Below are 22,972 nucleotides of genomic sequence, written 5' to 3' on the forward strand. Positions count from 1 at the left end.
CTCATAGGCCATTCTTGGAGGATGAACAGCACTCTGCAGGTCAGCACTGGTGAGTAGATGCCTTTGCGACCTCGGGCTGGAGCTGTGGCTCTTTGTGAATTCGGTGTGGGGAACCTGGCACCTGACAGGTGGTGGGTGGCTGCTGGAAGAAGCTAGATAAATGTACTGGGCCTAAAAACTGAAGAGGGGGGCCAGGGTATGAGCAAAGAAAGCCAAGTAAGAGACTTGGGCAGGCAAGAGGGCAAGGGGTTGTCGTGTCCTTGGAGTGTCCCAGCCAAGGATAACACACTGAGATGTACTAGGCAGTCAGCCTAGAGGAAGGACCAGGACCTTCCTCGAGTGTGGGCATTTAATATAGCAAGTCTCACTTTCCCTGCCAGGGCCTGTGATAGGGCCAACCCCAAAGTAGCAGAAACCTGACAAACTTACAACCTGTGTTGTCCTATTTAGAATTTTTTGTCAACTTGATCCAAGGTGGAGTCATCTTGGAAGAGGGAACATCAGTTGAGAAAATGCCTCCATTAGACTGGCCCTTAGGCAAGTCTGTGGGATTTTCTTTTATTTTGGGGTGTGAGCCTAGCCTTTAACAGCTGAGCCATCTCTCCAGCCCGTGGGATTTTCTTAAGATTTTATTTTTTTATTTTATGTATATGAATACTATTATATGTTATGTATATGAACACACCTTTATGCCAGAAGAGGGCATCAGATCCCATTATAGATGGTTGTGAGTCAGTATGCCATTGCTGGGACTTGAACTCAAGATCACTGGAAGAGCAGCCAGTGCTCTTAGCCGATAAACCATCTCTCCAGCCCCTGGGGGGATTTTCTTGATTAACGACTGACATAGGAGAGCCTAGACCACTGGGCAGGTGATCTTGGGTTGTAAAAGGCAGCAAACTGAGCAAGCCAGTAAGCAGCATTCCTCTGTGGCCTCTGCTTCAGTTCCTGTTTTGAGTTCCTCCTCTAACTTCCCTTTAGGGATTGGACTATGCTCAGGATGTGCAAACCAAATAAATAAAACCTTTCTTCCCCAAGCTGCTTTTGGTCACTGTTTTATGACACCAGAAAGCACACTAGACATGTCTGATGAAACACGTGGTATTTAGCTAACCTATAGCTCTACAAGTCTTGAGTGTGAGGCATGGGCCTGCTGTGGCAAAGGTGACATGGTAAAGGGCTGTGTGGCAACAATACAAAAGGCATGTGGGTCTCAGAAACACTGTCCCACAAAATCATTTAAAAAACAAAAAAGGTAGCCGGGCGGTGGTGGCGCACGCCTTTAATCCCAGCACTCGGGAGGCAGAGCCAGGCGGATCTCTGTGAGTTCGAGGCCAGCCTGGTCTCCAAAGTGAGTTCCAGGAAAGGCGCAAAGCTACACAAGAGAAACCCTGTCTCGAAAAAAAAAAAAAAAAAAGGTAAAAATCACAGGGAGGCCTCTGCCATCTGGGAGGGTGAAGGTTTAGTTATCAGCCTTTGTACTTCACGCCAGCCTCTCAGCCCAAGTCTCCAACCAGTATCACAGAGCTGACCCTTTGAACAGCTTAGGACACATGAAGAGCAAGGACTTAGGGAATTAGAGCATCTTCAGAGGAGAAAGCAGAGGGATTGTAACACATGCCGCCAAACATCAGGTGCCCTGGTAGACAGTGAAGAGCCCAGCTATATAAGGGAAAGGCACATGGGCTGAGCCAGACAGACCTAAGGGCTAAGTACAGACACTGAGTGGACACCACCAAGATAGCTTGGTTATTACCATGGGTTAATGTCTTGTCCCCACCAAACACCCCACTGCACCCTGGGGGAAATGCAGTCCAGTCCCTACTGAAAACTCAATAAATACTTGCTTGATGAGTTCAGTTCCACATTTCCCTTTTCCCGGGTAGGAGGAGTGGATCTAGGAAGGTGAGGGCCCTTTACAGTGCTAATACTCAGGATTCCAGAACTTACTGCCCACTGGGGAAGAATCTGCCATCCTTTCAGGGAACGCAGCATGCCAGGCCGACCTGTTCTAAGATCTATGTTAGATGGACAGACGGAAGCAGTAGTGCCGTGTGATACCCCCCCTCACTTTGTCACTGCTGATGCCGTAGCCATACTGCAGCTGGTAGCTCTGTACTCGCCACATAACGAGAGAATGAGAAACTCACCTAGACTTCCCTTTCAACTGTGGACAATGAGAGGCCCTGGACTGAAGCAGAGACGTGAGTGGGGTCCACATAGCACTTCCTGCTGTCATCCATAGATCAGCGGCTTCCAGGCAAGTGAGGCTTCAGGCAAGGGACTGGCTCTCCAGTGACCTTCTTCCCAGTGTCCCGCATCGTCTGGTGTGTCCTCAGAGGTACCCCAGGGAAGAGAGCTGCAGCTCAGCCCCTGACTATCATGGAGCAGACCCTCCTTCACAGCCCAACTCCCTTTATTCTCTGCACTCTAGCTATCCAGTGCAGCCTGAGAAAGGTGTGGTCGTTAGACCACTGCATCAGAATTAGCCAACTGTATTAACAATGCCGGTTATTAGGCCAGCCCAGATGACAGCCTGGTGTACCTGGGGTGGGCCACAGACTGATATTTATACTAATTTTATTACCCTACATGTTATAAAATCAAGGTTGGATAATGAGAGTCTCCCATAGTGTCTGGAGAGATGAAAACAACTCTCCATGTCCAAATATCAAGTGTGAAAATCAAGCATTCTTTAATACATTTTACTTTATAATTTAAATCTAGAATATTTAACCTTTCAAACAAATTGAAGTTTACAGACTATTTTACATACAAAAGAATCAAAACAAAGTTTTTAGAGCTATGTTCAAGTCCAGAGAAAAGGCAAGGAGCAGGGCGCCACAGAGGTGGATTGCTTAGGTCCACAGTGGGGACCTCACCTGGGCACCGCTCCACACCAGCAGTATAACAGGCTCCCCCCAAATCAAATACAATTCCTTCCCAATGTGCTTCTCGGAGTCTAAAGCCACAGCAGAAGCAAACAGACTAAAGGGCAGAGGGTTGCACTCTGCTCAGAACTTGAGAAGTGGTGAGTCCACATTTTCTTTGTCAGCCTCAGGGCTCAGCTGGATGAGCGGGGAGCCCAGGTCGATCAGCTGGAAGAGAACAGAGATATCAAGGTGAACACAGCCGTCCGGGCAGCCATCACACAGACCCGAGCAGCTGCAGTGGCTGAGCCAATCAATCCCACTGGAGCCCAGGGACAGAAAAACAACCCAGCACAGCAGAGAAGCCAACAAGACTCAAGCACCACGTCAAAGACTCTTAGGAGAACCCTCAAACCCAAGCCCCGTGTGACTCCCTGACAGAGCGGGCAGGGACGTGTGGTGTCAGAGACGTGTGGTGCTGGGGACATGGGTGCTGGGGACATGGGGTGCTGGGGACATGGGTGCTGGGGACATGGGGTGCTGGGGACGTGTGGTGCTGGGGACGTGTGGTGCTGGGGACATGGGTGCTGGGGACATGGGTGCTGGGGACGTGTGGTGCTGGGGACATGGGTGCTGGGGACGTGTGGTGCTGGGGACATGGGTGCTGGGGACGTGTGGTGCTGGGGACGTGTGGTGCTGGGGACGTGTGGTGCTGGGGACATGGGGTGCTGGGGACATGGGGTGCTGGGGACGTGGGGTGCTGGGGATGTGTGGTGCTGGGGACATGGGTGCTGGGGATGTGGGGTGCTGGGGACATGGGTGCTGGGGACATGACTGCTGCCTTGAGGGCTGCTCCAGGTCCAACAAGCTGCCTGATGGCAATGGGTGACTGTAGAGAAGCCAAGCCTGCCCAACATGAGTGTGAGACACAAAGCCTGTGAGCCCCAAGGGCACCGTGCAGGGCCCAGGTCTGACAGCACCCTGGGCTGAAGTCGGCGTGAATCCCCCGCCGCTTCTCACCTGCCCAAGCTCAGCCTTTGGAGGTTTCCCCACACCGTTTCTATCCATGTGTGGAGTGTTCGTTACAAGGTCGATCAGGGGCCAGCTGCTGGGTCCTAAAGCTATGTTCGACTCAGGGGTGTTGCTGAAGTCAATGAGAGGGCGATCCGCCAGGTCTCTGGCCCCTGCTTCAGGAGTGATGGTGAGCTGGGCCAGCTTGATGTCCAGGAGAAGACCCTAGGCAGGGCACGGAGAGAGGGAAAGTCCAGTACCACGCTGGTGCCCAGCAACCACCCGGGGAAGCCAGGCTTTGCTTGTGACCTGGGACTCACAGCCTGGAGCCCCAGGGAAAGGCTGGAGTGGGCCCTGAGTGGGAGTAAGTTCCCTCTGAGCAGTGCACCCCCACCCACAGCTAGGAGGGAGCTTCAGCCTGTTCCCATTGCTGCCCTCTGACCCCAACCAAACTCCTTTGTCAAACATTTCTTTAGTCCCTAGTCCTGAGCCCCCTCTGAGTCTCCTGGAACCGTAGGCCCAGCCACAGGGTGAAGGAGGAAGGGAACCATGAGTCCCCGTCTGTGGCTCTCCATGCACCTCAGATGGCATGTAACTGCAACCACCCCCATGTACCTCACTGGGGCTTGTGTCTTCACGAAGCTCTGCTTCACCCTGAGCTGCCCCTGTGCTGGAGCCTTGGGGAGCAGGAAAGTCACTCTTCTCTGGAGAAAAGTCAAGTGCGTGAGGCACGGAGGACGGAGGGGAAGAGCTCTCATCTGAGGACAGGCCTTGGCCCTGCCCACCACTGGTACTGCCGCTGCTCTCCTGGGTCGGCTTCTCCGGGGTCGGCTTCTCCTGGGTCGGCTTCTCTGGGGTCAGCTCCGCTCTGGGAGGTGGGGAGGGGGAGAGACTTGTAAGATCTTTCTAAAACACCTTTCACCAGCTATGGCGTGACAACAGTCTCTGAAGCAGCACCTGGCCCTGGGGCCAGTGGCCTAACTCTGAGGAGAACTCAACAGTCAGACCCTGGTCTCTATGCGAGAGGACCAAAGATTTCCAAGGCTCCTTGCACGTCTCCAGTTCTAGCCGTCTAGCTCACCTTGTGTCCACGTCAGCCCCTTCCTTTAGAGCTACTAAATTACATAGGCAGGGCTCTACCTCTGCCCACAGACTATGGCTAGCCCTCCAGGCCCAGGTGAGCCAAGTGCCTGCCTGCCCGAGTGCCCCGCCCCACGGCTCCCTCAGGAGGCCTGGTCTTGCACGCTGACCAGGTTGGGGCCCCAGTCTCGCACGCCTTCCACACTACAGCATGCCTCCTCACACTAACAGGTCCATCTGGTATGCTGCCATGCTCCCCTGTAGCCCAGACCTCTCAGCACCTAGCATGCCCCTAAGCATCTGAATGAACCGAGGACACGGAACAGCAGCAATACCCACAAACCAGAACAGAACACCTTCTCTGTCATAGTTTATGGGCTTTACAACAACCTGAGAGCTCTTTCTGGATTATACTTAAAACACACAGACACACACACACACACACACACACACACACACACACACACACACACGGCTACTTGCATGCTGAGCCTTGAGCTTCACGGAGTTTCTTTTCATAGTTCCCCTATCTGCTGCCTGCACCTTCCCAGCACAGGGGACCTTGAGGTCTGGGGAACTAGAGGCAAAAGCTCACGAACCCGTCGTTTTACCTGACTGTAGATCTTCTCCTGGGCTCAGAAGAAAGCCGCCGGGCAGGCACACACAGTGGGGATGCCAGAGCCCTGGGCATGGACTGAGGTGCCATTAACGGAAGGCCAGAGAGGCGCCGACTGGCGGGTGTGGGCAATGCTGACATCCGCCTTGTGCTCACAGGGGTCCTCATACTGCTGGGCAGCCCTTGTGAAGTGGGCCCCATTGAGCGCCTCACAGGAGTGCTGCTGAGGACCCTGGAGAAGACATGGAAATCTTGAACACTGACACTGAGGTTGAATGGGCAGCTAGAGAGCTTGAGTGGGCTGTTCTTGAGAAGAGACTCCAGCGTGGGCAGGACTCAAGGTGCTAGCAGCCCCTGTGAGACCTTGGATGAGTTCCAGGTTCCTCTGCAAGCCATGCCTCAGGAAACCAGAACATCCTTGAACATGGCTGCATTCATGGTGCCATCCATGGAGGAGTCAGGAGGGACTTAAAGAGATACTCATGCCAGCAGATTTTCTCTAAAAGACATCTGGGCTTCCATCAAACTCTGGCTAAGAGGTGACCTGATGGTGGTTTTCCCCACTTGGTCAGTCATACCTAGGCTTAACATCCTCAAGTCAAAGGTAAGAACCAAGTCAGGGAACTGAGTGATTCCCGGCAGTTCCCATGCCTTAACCACCATCTGTCCAAATGTTATTTTGTTGTTCTCCCCCCCTCGCCCACTGAGACAGGGTTTCTCTGTGTAGCTTTGGAGCCTGTCCTGGAACTCGCTCTGTACACCAGGCTGGCCTTGAACTCACAGAGATCTGTCTGCCTCTGCCTCCCGAGTGCTGGGATTAAAAGCATGCACCACCACCACCGGGCTGTTGTTGTTCTTAAACCAGAGACTGAGTCATGTCAATTGTTACCAGCTAAATGTTTGCATCCCTCAAATTCATGTTGAAAGTCTAGCCCCCAAGATGATGACATAGGAGACAGGTCCTCTGGGAGGTGATTACGTCAGAAGGCCGAGCCCCAATCAATAGGATTAGTGCCATAAAGAAGGTCCGGACGCCATGTTTGTCCTTCCATGTGAAGACATGATGAGGCAAGCGATGGACCCATAGACACTCCATCTGTAGATGCCCTGATCTGGAGGACCAGGCTTCAGAACTGTCACACACCTCGGTTTAGATCCCCAGATGCCCAGCATGGTGGCACAAGCCAATAATAACATCAGGGAAAGAGGCAGGAAGATTGAGTGTGAGGTTAACCCAGCAGACACAGGAAGACACCCTGTCCCCCAACTCATAACTAAACAAAAACCAGGTGTTGGTACGCTTGTTACAAGAGCCCCAGAGTTTAAGACGTTGTGCTAAAGCAGCTCTAGGACATTCTACTAACATAGAGCCCTGGCAGGCCTAGGGAGTCATCCACCAACTCTACCATCCATCAAAGACAACGTCTGTGTTCTTCAAAGAGTCTGGAAACAGACTTCGAATAGCATGAGCTGAAAGACGGGCTCCCTACACAGAGCACATCCAGGCATGAGGGGTGCTCTCAGATCAAGCTCCCACCTGTGGCCAGGCCCACTGCCCTACTCATCTTGCTATTGTAGACACGCTGGCTCTGCCACAAACTCCAGAGAAGACCAAAGTGCCCACAGTTTTTCTCTTTTTCTAGATAGCTGAGCCATGGAGGCAGGAGAAGTGGGAAGCGGCTACCCAGCACTAGAGTTGGTTTTTTCACACTGCATGGGAAGAAGGCACCTGGGCATGGCTACAGCAACCCCCAGCCCCTGAAGTGTACTTCCATGGTCACCCTGAGGATGTGAACGCTTAAAGCTGCCCAAGACTGGCTGATGCCCTCAGCTGGACCATGTCATAACCAGTGGTTATGGATGGTAAAGGATGTAACAAAAGGGGCAGTGGGGGCCAGGGCTGTCATTTTAGGAGTTCCTGTAGGTCCCCAGGAACCTACATGTGAGTGGACTTCTTCTCAGTGTTCCTTGTAACTGCCCTGTTGGGCCAGAGAGCACTCAAGGGACAGATGAGTGTGCTGATATTTTTTTTTTGTATGTTAATAAATAAAGTTTGCCTGGAGATCAGAGGAAATAGCAAGCCATTAACACAAAAGTCAGGCAGTGGTAGCACACGCCCTTAATCCATCACTTTTCAGGCAGGGTCTCAGTGTGTTCAAGGCCATACTAGGGAACAGAGCCAAGCATGGTGACACATGCCTTTAATCCCAGTACCAACCATAGAGACCTGGAGGTCTATATAGACAGGCAGTGACAAAGAAGTGAGGTAGCTAGGCTAAGAGCCAATGAGAGGGCAGAACAGCAAGGCAATTAAGGTGCGGGTAGACAGGAAGTAGCTCACTTTTGGGAGCTGCAGAGCTGGAGAGGTAAGGTTGGTTAGTGGCTCTCACTAGTTCCCCGATCTCTAAGACTTTCACCCCTATATTTGGCTCTGTGTTTTTTATTTAATAAGACCATTTAGAAATTCATCTAGAGATGAGGAAACATATTCAGGGTATTTATAGACTCATACTGGGTCACAGACCAGGACTGAAACCCAAGTCTGAGCAACTGCACCATCCCATGGTCCCTAACTGCACAAACCAGTGACTTGGAGACTCTGGAAATACGTGGATGCTGGACTCTGCCCCTTTGCCCCACACCATCCCTGACCCACTCAGTGAGAAGCCTTGGGGGATCTGGGCACAGCACCTAAAGCAGCGCTAAAGGGGTTTCTGTGATTCAGCCTGGCCTGCACCCAGTTGGGATTTTCGGTATCATGCACACAGTGAGTGTGACAGAAAGCCTTCTCCTCAGAAGCTGGACCTGCAGCCCAGGCGGCACTCCATGGAGCCTGCAGACACATCAGTGGTTCTCAAAGGTAAGAAAGGAGGCAAAGTGCTGTCAGTTACCTGGCAGCTGGTGTCCAGGACTGCAGCCGAGGTGTCCGAGAGAACTTGGGGGTCACACCATCAGTTGCCTCGCCTAAGAACAAGAGAGGAACTGGTCAGAAGAGTGCCATGTGGAAAGGCTGGCATGTGCCCTTACCACCTGGGCACTCTCCTTTAGATGTCCCCACTTTCCCAACTGTCCATGTAAAGTACAGACAGAAGGTCAGAGAAGACACACGAGGAAATCCTAAGACCCCAACTGAGGCATGAGCTGGTCTGATGCTGAGAACCCTCTGGACCATTACACCAGTCCCTTTCCCCAGCTGGCCTGGGCCTGCGTTTGTGGCAGGCTCATCCCCAGTCTCCTGTGCCTGTCAGGCTGCTCCCTGAACTCCCAGGCACAAGGATGTCGTGTGGATGGAGTCCCAGAGCTGTCGCATCCCTAGCTCAGTGACACATCACATACACTTTCTACAAGTGACCAGTGTCTCCAAATGGATGCCTCCGCTGGTATTTGACAGGTATCAGTCAGAATTCAGTGTGGGCTCATCAGTCACTAAGCAAAGCCCAGCATACCCCAGATGGCCTGTCACACCACGGTCCCGCTACCATATGATTCCAGATGAAACACAAACTTGCCTCTCATGATCCTGAGAGTCAATCTGGGACCCCAAAGTCTCAGGAGCAGAACCTCCATGTGTTACCTGGCTGTCTTAGAAGCTATGGACAAAGAGGCCATCACCAGAATCCTTGGCCCTAGCCACAAAAGGGGCCCATCTTAGCAGGCCACCACTGACCACAGTACTGTCCCCTCTGCACCCCAGCAGCTCTGCAGCACCCCTCTGTCATGAGCCACTCTAAGCCCCCTCACCTCACTCCTCCTCCTCCAGGCCTGCCCCTGACCCCCACTCTTCAAACCCACATCAGAGAGCTGCCTGTGCCTGCCCCACCTCCCACCTGTTTAAAACTGCTCCTGGCAAGGGGATTCGGAAAGCTTTAGCAATGAGGGGAGCAATCTTAGGGAGATACAGACGTCTCCTGCCACCGCGGTCCCAGTTGGTCTGGAAGCTGTGGCCTTCACCTTTCTAAGTGACACACTTCTCTGCTGCCATCTCATTTGCAAAAGCTTCTGACGTCATGAGAGTTTCTGCCTCATTCCCCTGGGATCTGTGTAGCTGTTATGTCAACTTGACACAAGCTAGAGTCATCTGAGAGGAGGGAGCCCCAATTAAGAAAACACCTGTAAGACACAGCCCATCCCTCAGCTGGTGGTCCTGGGTTCTATAAGAAAGCAGGATGAGCAAGGCATGAGGAACAAGCCAGGATACAGCGCCCTAGCCTCTACATCAGCTCCTACCTTCAAGTTCCTGCCCTGCTTGACTTCCTGCCTCCATTGCCTTTGATAACCTGTAATATGGAATTGTGAACGAAATAACACCCCTCCCCCAACTTGCTTTTAGTCACAGTGTTTCATCATAGCAACAGTAACCCTAAGGCTCCGGACCACTACCACGGACCACACTATGTCCCCCTCTGCACCCTAGCAGCACCCTTCTGTCACGAACCACTCTAAGCCTCTTGCCTCACTCCTCCTAACATCTGCACACAGCAGGGCCACGGGTGTCCCCATGTCCTCTACTTAGCCTTTGATATGTAAAGAAATAAACCTTTCTTCTTTAAATAACACCAGTGCTTGGGGCTTGCAGTAAGTAGCCTTTGTTCCAGCTGCATTCTTACAACTTTGTCTTCCCTCTCCTCTAGGAACTCAAGGCCTTTCTGCCACGGGACCTTGACAACATCATTTCCTCTGCCTGGAACGTTCTCTTTGGGTTATCTAGTGGCTGCTCCTTATTGGGCTTCTGATCTCAGCTTGGCATTGTTGTTTAGAGCAATTATTCTGGCCAAAAGGACCACTCCATCTGTGATTGCTAATCTTTGTTGTCAACTTGACACATGTGGGAGAGGGAACCTCAGTTGAGGAACACCTTCCATCAGACTGCTCTATGGGGCATTTTCTCCATTGCTCATCGATGTAGTAAAGGGCCCAGCACTGTAAGCGGTACCATCCTTGGGCAGATAGGCCTGGAAGCAGCACTCCTCTGTGGTCTTTGTCCGAGTTCCTGATCTGACTTTCCTCAGTGATGGACTGGGATGTGGGAGTGTCAACCAAATAACCTCCTCAAGGTGCCTCGGTCCTGGTGTTTATCACAGCAACAGAAAGCAAACCAGAAGTGTCTCCAATGTTCTTCTCCTGCTGGGAAGGTCCTTGACCAAGGCGACTTAGAGAAAAGCACTTCCTGGGGGCTTACTGTTTCAAAGAGTCCATGGCCATCATGGCGGGAGCATTGCAGCAGGAAGTCAAGCACGGTGCTAGAGCAGTAGCTGAGAGATTATATCTGAACCACTAGCATGAGGCAGAGAGAGAGCTAACTAGGAATGGCATGGGCTTCTGAAACCTCAAAGCTCACCCTCCAGTGACACACCTCTTCTAACGAGGCCACACTCCCTAATTCTTCCCAAACAGTTCCAACCAACTGGGAACCAAGTATTCAAATATATGTGCCTATGACGGCCACCCTCATTCAACAACCACACCTAAGCACCCATTAACTCTGTCACCAGCCTTTTTTGTTCCACTGCACTGAAGATCTGAAAGGACACTTCCTTGATAGGAGCCAAGTCTTCTATTAAATGTAAACTTGAGCTGGAGAGATAGCTCAGCAGTTAAAAGCACTAGCTGCTCTTCCAGAAGACCCAGGTTTGATTCCCAGCACCCACATGGGAGCTCACAGTTGTCTATAACTCTAGTTCCTGGGGATCTAACACTCCTCTTCTGGCCTCTACACAAGGCATGCTGTACACGAGGTGTGCACAATTACACGCAGGCAAAACAATCCCACACATAAAGATACTCAGCAGAAAGCCACAATCTGGGGTTTTGTTTTGTTTGGAGACAGGGTCTCACTCTGTAGCTCATGCTAGCCTAAAACTTGTGATCTCCTGCCTCAGCCTCCCTCGTACAGGGATCACAGGCAGAAGCCACTACGTCTCACTTTTTTCACTTTTCCCTTCCCTGTTTCTTCTTCTTCCTCCTCCTTTTCCTTCTGTTGTGTTTTTTGTTTTTGTTTTGTTTTTGAGGGAGGGATTGCAGCTCTAGTTATCCTGGAACTCCCTATATAGACCAGGCTGGTCCTGAACTCAGAGATCCACCTTCCTCTGCCTTCCCTATTTCTTCTGAACTTTCCACTAGTAACAGTAAATGATGAATGGGAGCCGAGACCAGCCAACTATGAGCCAACAGAGCGGCTGCCCCCATGTGCAAGAGCCCCATCTGATAACAGGTTCTGGTGGAGCCACTGCCTGACCTCCACAGGGCAAGCAAGGAGAAAGACTCCCATGCGGACCACTTGTCAAACCTTACTGCTCTGTGCTCAGGGCTTCCTTTGCTCTCTGGAGACTGAAAGGTTCCACCCACCCCACCAGGGACAACCCTTCTCAATGCTTTTCTTCTGTTGCTGATTCTATTTTATTTGTTTGTTTGTTTGTTTGGAGACAGGCTCTTACTGTATAGTCCTGGCTCATCTGGAATTTGCTTTGTAGACAAGGCTGGCCTTGAACTCAGATATGCTTGCCCCTGGCTCCTGAGTGTTGTGAACCAACTCCTGTAGGTTGTTCTCTGAACTCCAGGTGTGTCACGGTGTACACATCCACACCCACAGGTAATAAAATTTTTTCAAAATTCTTTTGATGAAGAGATTTCTGTTTATATTTGTGTGTGGAGGTTGAGATTGAATCCAGAGCCTCAAACATTAGGAAAGGACTCTGCCACTGAGTTACAGTCCAAACTTTAAGATGTGCTTTAAATGGGAAAAGACAATCAGACATTTTTGGTTTTTTTGTTTGTTTGTTTTGGTTTTTCAAGACAGAGTTTCTTTGTGTAGTCCTGGCTGTCCTGGAACTCACTCTATAGAGCAGGCTGAACTTGAACTCACAGAGATCTGCCTGCTTCTGCCTCTAGAGTGCTGGAATTAAAGGCATGCACCACCATCACCTGGTCATTTTGTGAAACATTGTCTCCCTGTGTGGTCATGGGAAGCCCAGAACTCATTATGTAACATAAGCTGGTCTTGACAAAACAGGGCAGGACAGTCTTAGTGGCCGAGGCAGACAATGGCTTGAGTCGGGAGGACTAAGGTACGAGAACATGAGAGTCAGAGAACTGGAGAAAAGTCACAGGAAGACAAAGAACTCTGGAAACTCTGTGGAATCTCCTGAATAGGCCGCTACACAGGAGTAGCACACCATGCAGGGTGAGAAGCCTGAGGTCAAGAGGAGCAACTGTTGTGGAATATTAGTTGAAGGTGTGTTACATTTGTTTATGCTGTGGAACATTTGCTTTAATGATGCAAAGATGTGTTGCATTCTTTTATGTTGCAGTTGTTTAACTCTGTGAAGCTGTGTTACTGTGAGTGTCTAAAACACCTGATGGTCTAATTAAGAGTTAAATGGCCGACAGCTAGGCAGGAGAGGGGTAGGCAGGGCTGCCAGGCAGAGAGAATAAATAGAAGAAGAATGTGGGAGGAGGAGCGAGAAAAAGAGGAGAGGAGGATGCCAGGGGCCAGCTACTCAGCCATACAGCCAGACACAGAGTAAGAAGGAAAGAAAATATACATAGAAATAGAGAAAGGTAAAAAGTAGATGGGATTCTTTTTTTTTTTTTTTTTTTTTTTTGTAAGATGGGATAATGTTAGTTAAGAAAACCTAGCTAGAAATAAGTCAAGCTAAGGGCAAGCATTCATAAGAAAGAATAAGTTTGTGTGTTTGTGTGTCTTTATTGGGGAGATGGGTGGCAGGCCCCCAAAGAGCAAAGAGTTAAAAAAAACAACCAACCACAAGCAACTCATGGGGAACAAGGGCTGGGAAAGAGCCCATTCCACCCAGCTTGAGTGGATGGAACAAACTACCAGGATGCTTAGAAGAGAGCTATCTTGGCAAAACCCCACACCAGTGACGGGGCTAGACCTTTCCAGACAACACCCTTCTAGATCATCTGTGAGAGGTTAAAAAGGCCGGCATGGAGCAGGCTGGTCTGCACATTCACTGGTTGCCAAGCTCAGCCCCTTAAGGAAAACACAATCCAGATGGTTAAAAGCAAAGACCCACAGAAGCAGAACCACCAATACCATCCCAACAGACCCACAAAGCTCTAACTACCCAGGCGACACATTAAAAGCCACAGCTCCAGACGTACTGACCACACTGAAGACAACAGTGAGCAAGAAGCAGCCCAGGGGCTATGTCGACCCTCAAGGAGATGGACACACCAAGTGGGCAGCTGAGGCTCACCACAAGGAAGAATGGACACACCAAGTGGGGAGCTATGGCTCACCACAAGGAGAATGGACACACCAAGTGGGCAGCTGAGGCTCACCACAAGGAGAATGGACACACCAAGTGGACAGCTATGGCTCACCACAAGGAGAATGGACACACCAAGTGGGCAGCACAATACGCCTTGGACAGAATGTCAGCGCTCAGTGAAAACAGCACTAGCTACAAGGGTAACCTCCCCAAATCTTTTTTTTTTTTTTTTTTTTTTTTTTTGGTTTTTCGAGACAGGGTTTCTCTGTGTAGCTTTGCGCCTTTCCTGGGACTCACTTGGTAGTCCAGGCTGGCCTCGAACTCACAGAGATCCGCCTGGCTCTGCCTCCCGAGTGCTGGGATTAAAGGCGTGCGCCACCACCGCCCGGCAACCTCCCCAAATCTTAAAAACCACCAAACATATCTGTTACTTACCAACAGAAAACTGGGGGACTTTAAATGGGTTTGTAGGGGTAGACACGGCCTCTGGCTTGCAGTTTGGATTGGAGTCCTGCCGCTTTACACTGCCAGTTTTATTCAACTGAGATGATGTCAGGGTGTCAGGGTCCAGCCTCGGTCCTCTTTGTTCCGGAGTCTGGGGTTGTTGACTGACAGGAGTCAGGATGGAGGTCTTGGGCTGCTCTGCCATTGTCTGGGCAGCATTAGCCCTTCTGGCTTGTCTGCAAGATGCCCTGGCAGGGGCTGTTGGCAAAGCCTGATTCAGAGAGGCGGGGCCTATTTTGCCCAATTTGCTGGTGTTTGACAGAGGCCGAGAGCTGCTAGTGGGAATATTTGAAAGATCAAAGGACTTTGCTGCAAAAGGAGATAATCGAGGTTAGCCCCTCAAGCCACACTGTTTCCAGACACTTTAACACACCAACACACACACACACACACACACACACACACACACACACACACACACAAGGTTTGACACCTCTAGACCGGCTACCTAACATCAGACACTGACAGCATGTGGATGCCCATTAAGTGATCATCAAATCAGGACCAGCAGGACACCGAACCCGAGCTGAGTGCTGTCCAATGCTCAGCAGTTACTAAAATGTGTGTGCAGTCACAAGGTTAAGTTCTCCTTTCCTCACTTACTTGCTGAGCATACAAAGTGGACAGTCTAGTCACATGTTCTGCCCCACCCTCACAGTAGACGGGAACTCCGGGAGGGAAAACTTAGGACTAGGTTTGGAAACAGAGCAGGGTGTGTGGATAGCAAGGGTGACATCTGCTCGCCTAGGAATGGACCCACTGTGTGAGTTAACACTGTGAAGGCTCAAAGGGAAACTTTAGGGAATAATGCTGTAGCCACGTGTATACTGTGTGTTAGCCCCACCTGGGAGGGCTCTTCCCACAATCTCGAGAATCTGACCCTATGACTCTACCATATACAACACATGGGGTCAAAGTCCTGAATCAGTGCAGCAAGATCTACCTCACAACACCTGGGCAGCAGCAGGTGCTTTCCTGATCATGGACTCATGGGCCACAGAAGGGCCCAGGAAGGCTCCCAGACTCATAGGAACCTTGCAAGGTCAACAATATCACTTGATTTAAAGGTAAGGACACAGACTTCTCTTAACCACTGAGTAGCAGTCAGGACTCCAGAGCAGGCTGATTCTAGAGCTCAGACTTCTCACATCTGTTCTCACATCTCTCCATGCTGGTTACAACGGACACGGCCAGACTCCACAGGCAAACTCCAGGGACAGATGCATTCCCTGGCCCCTATACCACTTCACCACTAGATGGCAGCCTTGTCTAGGCAGGTTGAACCCAAGGGCACATGCCCCAGATGACCCAGGCTGGGCTGGCCTGTCTTAGCACCTGTGGTCCAATGATGTGGGTCCATGAGTTTGTGTGCCTCCAACTGAAACCATTACCTCCTTACTGGAGGAAGTATTCAGGGGCAGAGGGACAATGAGTCTCTTCCTGCCTAGCCCTCAGCCCTGAGCTCTAATTCCACAGCATTCTGGGAGGCCGATACATACGGTGCTCCAGGGTTCGCCTGACTAGCTGATCTGCTCACCTTTGCCTGCTGCTGGAGACACACAGGCACCAGACTTGAGGCTCGAAGCAGACCCTGAGGCAGAGGATTTCCTTGTGAGACTGCCAGTACAGCCTGGTGGTTTTAACAGGGTCTTCTTCAGCCCCAACTGAGAGAAAGGTTGGAAAAAAGAAAATCAGCAAGGATTTTGTTACCTACATACACACACTTAACTCTGCAAAAGTAGGATTTAAAAATCATCTTTAGTGAGACCAGAGAGATGGCTCAGCAGGTAAGAGCACTTGTTGCTGTAGCAGAGGACCTGGGTTCAAGTCTCAGCCCCCTCATGGTGGCTCACAACCATCTATCACTCCAGTTCCAGGGGATCTGACCCCGTCTTCTGACCTCTTTGGGTACTGGGAACACACATGGTACATAAGCATACACTCAGGTAAAACACTAATGCACATAAAATAAAATTTAAAAATCTTAAAAAAAAAACTCTATAATCTTCAGTAATAATTACCTTTATAGAAAAAAGTTAAGTAGCATAGTTATTCCCCCAGTCTCCAAGGAGCACTGCTTAGAGGACCCTGTGGATACTACCCTACAAGGGTCCTCCAAATGTAAGAGTGTGATAGTTGCCTGGAACCTACACAGATCCACCCAGACTTTAAATTACCTCAGGATGACTCTAATTTTTTTTTTTTTTTTTTTTTTTTTTTTTGGTTTTTCGAGACAGGGTTTCTCTGTGTAGCTTTGCGCCTTTCCTGGAACTCACTTGGTAGCCCAGGCTGGCCTCGAACTCACAGAGATCCGCCTGGCTCTGCCTCCCGAGTGCTGGGATTAAAGGCGTGCGCCACCACCGCCCGGCCTCTAATTTTGATGAAAGGCTATGGATGCCATCACTCATTCAGGCAACACTGACAAGGAAAAGCAGTATGTGTTCAGTACAGAGGAACTTCTCTTGAATAGTTTCAATCTGATTGGATGAATCCACAGATGAGGAGCCATGGACCTGGAAGGGCGACTGTGTCTAGAATATAATGTCCAAACCTCTGCTAGAGGAGAGGTAGGAGAGCCAGCAGCAATCAAGATTGTGGGGTTCAACCTAGACCCCAAATCAGCTGCTGTAGGCGTAGCTTTTGGCAACTTTAATAAATGATTTCTACTAGGTAGCTCAGAGCACCAGAAAGGTGACAACCTCTATGTGAGCACAGACTATAAAACACAACACCTCAAGTCTCCCATAGAGGCTCTGAGGGATCAGTGAAAACCAGTTGCTGGGAACCAAGTGCTAGACTCTTATCAACCCACACAGCCCAAGTGACAAGGCCACTTCAGTGCACACTGCCTGTTCAGGCCTCTCTTTTTGCAACCTAGCCACCTCTTGTGGATTGTTTCCAACTTTCCTTAACTGGTGTGTGCGCACACGTGCACATGAAGACCGGAGGACAACTCCACTTTTACTTAGTCTGGATACAGGGTCTCCTGAGTAGCCCTAGCTGGCCTAGAACCCTCTATTCAGAACAGCTGCAGAGAACTACCTGCTTCTCCTCCAAGTGCTAGGATTAAAAGCATGCACCACTGCCAGGCCCAGACACCTTTTTCTTTTAAGGACAGGGTCTCTCGCTAGGCTGGCACTCACCACGTAGGCTAGGCTGGCTGACCAGCAAGCAAGTCCAAGGGATCCGACTGTCTCTGTCTCCCCAGTGCTGAGATTACAAGTGCACACCACCACACGAGGTTTTTTAAATGTGAGTCCTAGGATCTCACTTATGTCCACGCAAGCACTCATCAAATAAAATATCACCCCACCAACGTAATCTAATCAAAATATACAAAACTGGCACCTTGTTCCCATGCAGGGCATGTGGCAGCCCTGCAGCCCCAGCTACTCACCTTGCTAGGAACAGGAAGGGATCGCTTGCCTGGGCGGCTCCCTCTACTGGCAGCATCTGGAGCAGTGCTGGGTTTATCCAGGAGCACATCACTCTGTGATCCCTTTTCATTCAGCAGTTTCATCTTCTGAAGACCAGCTGGCACCTCTTTTCTGAGCTGAAAATGTTAATTTGAAAGGTGAGGACTACATGGTCTAATAAAGCCCAGAGCTGGTGCCATTTCTCCCAAACGCTGCCACTGCCAACTTTTCCACTAGCGTGAGGGAAACAGCACAGAATGACAGACTTGGCTTCCCCACTAAAGCCATGTTAGTCAGGGGCGGGCGGCTTCCAGAAAGATTTCTAAGGCTTCTCCTCTATCAGGCCCTCACTTAAGAGTGTCAGTGAGGGAGCCCAGTATGGTGGCATATGCCTTTAATCCTAGCACTTGAGGCTGAGGCAGGTGGTTCTCGTTGAGTTCAACAAGGCCAGCCTGATCTACATAGTGAATTCCACAACAGCCAGAGCTACATACTGAGACCCTGTCTTTAAAACAAACAGCAGCCCCAGTGAAGAAGCTGGCTCAGTCACTCATGTCCTACATGCTATGTGGAAAGGTTTCTTCATTGTGTGGTCACCCTCTATCACAGCAACAGCTCAGCTGCAGTGAGGCTTTCTGGCTGAGTGCCACATTCTCTGGCCTACAAGTCAAAGACCAAATCCCTGACATATTCAAGGACAAGGGCATCAGGGAACTGCTCCATGTGCACATAAGCAGTAAGGGTGTCCTGAAGGCACAAGCAGTAGCTTCAGTGTGACAGTGTGACAGTAATGCTTTCCTTTTAGCACTCATGAGGCATAAAACCCACGGCCTTCAAGACATACTCAGTGATACTGCAAATTTTACTAAAAAACTATCCTATCATTTGGGTGTGCCCCCATTTTATTTATCTGTTCATCAGTTCATAGGCATCTGGGTCGGCATCATGAATGATGCTGCTGTGAATACCTGTGTTAGCTGATGAACCCTGCCTGGTACCCTGTATGGGCTGTGACCACACCCCTGCCCTACCACCATGCACGGATCACACTCAAGCCCTGCTCCACGTCCACATGTGCTGCTAGCAGATCCCCCCCCCCCCAGCATCCTGGTCTCTGGGGGGAGCAGATGTGGTCAGGAGAGAGCCTACAGATGGGGGAAAGGGATGTGTAGGGCTTCAGCCTCTGACCACCTCACAGAGCTGTTCCTCTAACTGCAACCCTCTTTACGATGGAGCTGGTGCAGGACATCCTGACAGGTGCCACCCTAGCACACCTCTAGGCCGTGTCTCTTCTCAGGAGCCCCCTCTCCTGAGCAAGAGCGGGCAAACCTGGAGGCAGCTGGCTCTGCAATCGGCCTTTCTGCCTACCCCAACCAGCCTCCAGGACCCTGAGTTTTCCACGGCTGCTCGACTGCCACTTCCCTGACAGCCCACTCATACAATGCCTGGAAAGAAATCAAGTCACAGCCACAGAGAACAACCAGAGGCCAACTTGGGGGATGGTGTTCATCAAACGGGCCCACACCGGGCAGCTCCCCATCACTATATCCCCGTCACTGTCCAGATCCTGGCACTACTCCCAGGCGTTCCAATCCTTAGAGCAGCAGGCCCTCCGTGAGGCTTCCATGGCAGGGCATGGGCTGAGGAGACGCAGGCTGTTGCTATGCATTCTGTCTACCTTCTCTGTGGCCGGGTGAGGATGTCTTCCTCTCACAGGCAAAGCTCGGGGCGGCTGTAGCTTGCTGGAGATCCTCCTCTGAGGCCCAGGCTGTTTCGGAGGTTGGGAGGTCCTCGACTCCCCTGGCAGTGGCTGAGAGGGGGAGGACAGACCCTGGTTGCTCTGGGTCTGAACAGGGCCAGCTGGGACAGGGGAGCTGAGCAGGGCTGGAGAAGCCGGCAGCTGGGGCTCCCCCAAGAGAGGCTGCACCCCTGAAGACGGCAGGCAGAATGTCTCTCTTTTCAGTGACATGGGGCTTTTTTCCTTCTTCTGCTCTTTTTCAAAGAGGCTGATTTTTAACTGTGAGTTCTGCACAAATCTTTCCACGCCCTGGTTCACAGGCTGTTTGGGCTTGGCAGTCTGGGTCACCCCTCTTCGGCTGTGGCTTTCAATCTGTAAGGCCAGTAAGTGGGCTTCTTTGTACACCTCTACAAACTTCTCCCCAGTGAGAGGGCTCCAGGTACAAGGGCTGCCAGGGGCTGCGGCAAGAGTCTGCTCGGGAACGTGGCCGCTGAAGTCTAAGCTGGCAGCGATGCATCTTTCTTTATGTCCAACCGGCCCAAAAAAGACTTCATCATCTTCATTTGCACTGTGTTTAAAGAAAAGGATTATCAGTGGGGAGTTACACCAGCATCCAGATGAAGGGCTTTAATGGGAAGGGAAGAAAACTCTTGTTTACCTTGAAGAAGACAAGGAAAGATCGAAGTCAAATTTTTCATCTTCCAAAAGAAGAATGTCTAGGGGGTGGAGGGAAAAGTCCACTGTTATTTTAGGGCTAGGATAGAAGAGGAAAAACGTTACCAGTGTCTATTGGTTTCACAGCTGCTATTAGGTTTCACTCTCAGAAAAGTAATCAATTGTTGCTTTAACTGAATCCCGTTTCATGGGGAACTCAAATCCATCTTATTTTCCATTTTCACTCTCGAGTTCCAGGAGCCATTCTGAGGGTGCTGATCCAACCAAAAAACACAGAACCTCGCTTTTGTGGTAATCTACACACATCCACAGATTGTCCCAAGGGTTTCCGAGAGGGCTAAGTCCCCTTCGGGTACAGGATGTTTTCTAAAGACCACCTACTTCAGCTCCCCTGGAATTAAATTATGAGACACCTATGCAGCATCAACGATGAGTTCAAGAGTGAGACAAACTCACACCAGAGACTCAGTAAGTACCTATGGACCACCACTGCTCCTTGGATCCCTTCCTGGGTCACTCTGTCCTCCACCTAGTCCATATTCCTAGCATAGCCTTGGTTGGCCCAGATGTTGATTTGATCAGCTCCCTCTAACAGACCAGCAACTTCCCAATTGTATTTAAGGTCTGCCCCACTACAGGGAGCCTATGAGTGGTATTGTAACTCAAAACAAACACCTATGGCTGAGGGAGGTCATAGGCTCCAGTCCGGACTCCACTGCTGTTGTTTTGCTAAACAGACATGGCTGGTACGTCGTCTTCTAAACATTTATGTTTACGCCCATAGATTACTGTGCTGCCAGCCTTGGTCAGGGACGTGTCATGTAGTGGGCATCAGTTACTGTACGAAGCAGTCTCATTAGGGGTCAAAGTGAAGAAGACACATAACCTCATAGGACACAGAGGCTCAGTGCTCAGCCCTAAAAGGAAGAAAATAGTTGTAAACCTACATCAGCCCTCCAAGACTCAGGAAGTAAAGTTACTGTCCACCAAGTCTGATGACTTGAGTTCAAAGCCCTAGGACCCACAAGACAAACGAAGAGTTCTTTCCTGCAAGCTGCTTTCTGAACCTCCACAGGGGCATTTGCACCACAGCACCTGTGTCCAAAAATTAATAAATGTACAGAAGTTTTTCATTTCTCTTTTTTTTTTTTTCCTTTTTTTTCCCTCCCCCCCAAGACAGAGTTTATCTGTTGTAGCTCTGGCTGTTCTGGAACTTGCTCCGTAGACCAGGCTGTTCTCAAATTCAAAGACCCACCTAAGGCATGCACCACCACCACCCAGCAAGAATTTCTTTTCAAAGAAAGAATCTGCTACCACTCATGAAGCAGAAGAAGGTGGATCACTGTGTGTTCAAAGACAGCCAGGTCTACAAAGTGAGTTCCAGGCTATAAAGTAAGATCCTGTCTCAAAAAATAAAAATAAAGGAAGGTGGAGGAAGAAGAGAATAGAATGCAAAAGGCAGCCTGGCGTCGGTGGCCCACACCTTTAATCCCAGCACTCTCGAGGCAGAGGCAGGCGAATCTCTGTGAGTTCGAGGCCAGCCTGGTCTACAGAGCAAGATCCAGGACAGGCACCAAAACTACACAGAGAAACCTTGTCTCGAAAAACTAAAAAAAAAAAAAGAAAGAAAGAAAGAAAGAAAGAAAGAAAGAAAGAAAGAAAGAAAGAAAGAAAGAAAGAAAGAAAGAAAGCAAAAGGCAAAGGAAGGGGTGGAGTGTTGCGGTGCTCTGGCCTCTGTGCATGAGGAAGCTGTTACCAATTTGATATCACAGCAACTGTGATTACCCACAGGAAACTCTCACAAGACTGAGCCCAGTAATGCCCTTCTGGAAGTGGGGGGAGGTCCCTCTGAAAATATGTCAGTGGTTTACAATTGCTGGGGGGGGGGGGGGGAGGCTTTTCTTTGGCGGTGAAGTTGTTAAGTTGCTAATGTCCTTGTAAGTAACTCCAGTTAAATCCATTAGCTTACCAAGCCAGACTTATTCACTGCTTTGGTCTGTTGTAGTCTTCTATTCTATTTGGGGTGACTAGAAATACACTCCACCAACATGCCTGAACATCACCCAGCATGCCTGAACTTCACAGTCACACGAACAGAAAGGACCTACCTTCCTGCTTACTACCAGCATCCATCTTCACCTCCTTCGCCTGGCTGGCCGAAGGCACGTCGCGGCCCTCTCCACCTTCCACCAAGTTCGCTGCAGGAAGCAAGGGGACCTGAGGGTGAGGTTGCACCCAGCTTGCTCCCTGTCTCCCAGAGACAGTGCGCTCCGAGACGGAGTAACGGATTCCGGACTCTGAGCTGCACGGCAGGCCTGCCAGCCCGTCCTTCTCAGCCTCTGCGGCGCGAAGCCCGATCCCCCACTCTCTTCCACCCGGTGCCCACTCCTGTGCCCACTCCTTACCCCTAGATTTTCACTTGGAGGGCCAAAAATCCCAGCTGATACTCGGCTACGGGTTTAAATGCTGCGCCGACCTTCGCTGGCCGCCGATTGGCCCGTTTAAACAGGGAGATGCTCTCGGTGCACCTTGGGAATTGTAGTCAGAGTGTTGCTGTGCGAGACCAATGCAGGGACTCCACGCCACCGATTGGCTCCGCTCGGCGCCGGATACTCCCACCGGAAGTTCCCCTGAGTCTCCTCTATACGCGCACTGCAAGTGTATTTGCGTTCCTGTTGTGGCTGCGCTAAGAAACGGGGCTGAGGAGGTGAGGGTGGGATATGGAGGATGGTCAGGCAGCTAAGAAGGAGTTCGTCCTGACCGCTACTTTCTTCTGTGATTGTCTTGACACCCCTGATTTCTCTTGCGTCCGGGGACTCTCTCCGCAGCCT

The 22,972-nt window shown here is 50.6% G+C and overlaps 1 protein-coding gene across 1 annotated transcript; it reads right to left on the reverse strand.

The window, feature by feature from the left end:
* Nucleotides 1-2,671: 2,671 nt before the first annotated feature.
* Gtse1 (G2 and S-phase expressed 1) lies at nt 2,672-22,790 on the reverse strand. The gene is made up of 12 exons (XM_059247743.1): nt 22,547-22,790; nt 22,250-22,339; nt 20,125-20,182; nt 19,407-20,034; nt 17,710-17,865; nt 15,850-15,976; nt 14,244-14,621; nt 8,469-8,541; nt 5,573-5,809; nt 4,497-4,749; nt 3,891-4,106; nt 2,672-3,098 (listed from the first exon to the last, which is right to left on the reverse strand). The coding sequence occupies exons 2-12, from the start codon at nt 22,272-22,274 to the stop codon at nt 3,015-3,017; spliced, it is 2,235 nt and encodes a 744-aa protein (XP_059103726.1). The 5' UTR covers nt 22,275-22,339; nt 22,547-22,790; the 3' UTR covers nt 2,672-3,014.
* Between the last annotated feature and the right edge of the window lie 182 nt (nt 22,791-22,972).

The sequence above is a fragment of the Peromyscus eremicus genome, chromosome 20 (assembly GCF_949786415.1).
Source record: "Peromyscus eremicus chromosome 20, PerEre_H2_v1, whole genome shotgun sequence".
NCBI classification, from domain to species: Eukaryota; Metazoa; Chordata; class Mammalia; order Rodentia; family Cricetidae; genus Peromyscus; species Peromyscus eremicus.

What these genes read in the sequence shown, in the direction of transcription:
- Gtse1 (XM_059247743.1), bottom strand. Translation starts at nt 22,274, where the DNA reads ATGGATGCTGGTAGTAAGCAGGAAG. An exon ending in CTTTCCTTGTCTTCTTCAAG is followed by an intron (nt 20,035 to 20,124) that starts GTAAACAAGAGT and finishes CTTTAAACACAG; the next exon opens with TGCAAATGAAGATGATGAAG. An exon ending in GTCTCCAGCAGCAGGCAAAG is followed by an intron (nt 14,622 to 15,849) that starts GTGAGCAGATCA and finishes CTCCTTTTGCAG; the next exon opens with CAAAGTCCTTTGATCTTTCA.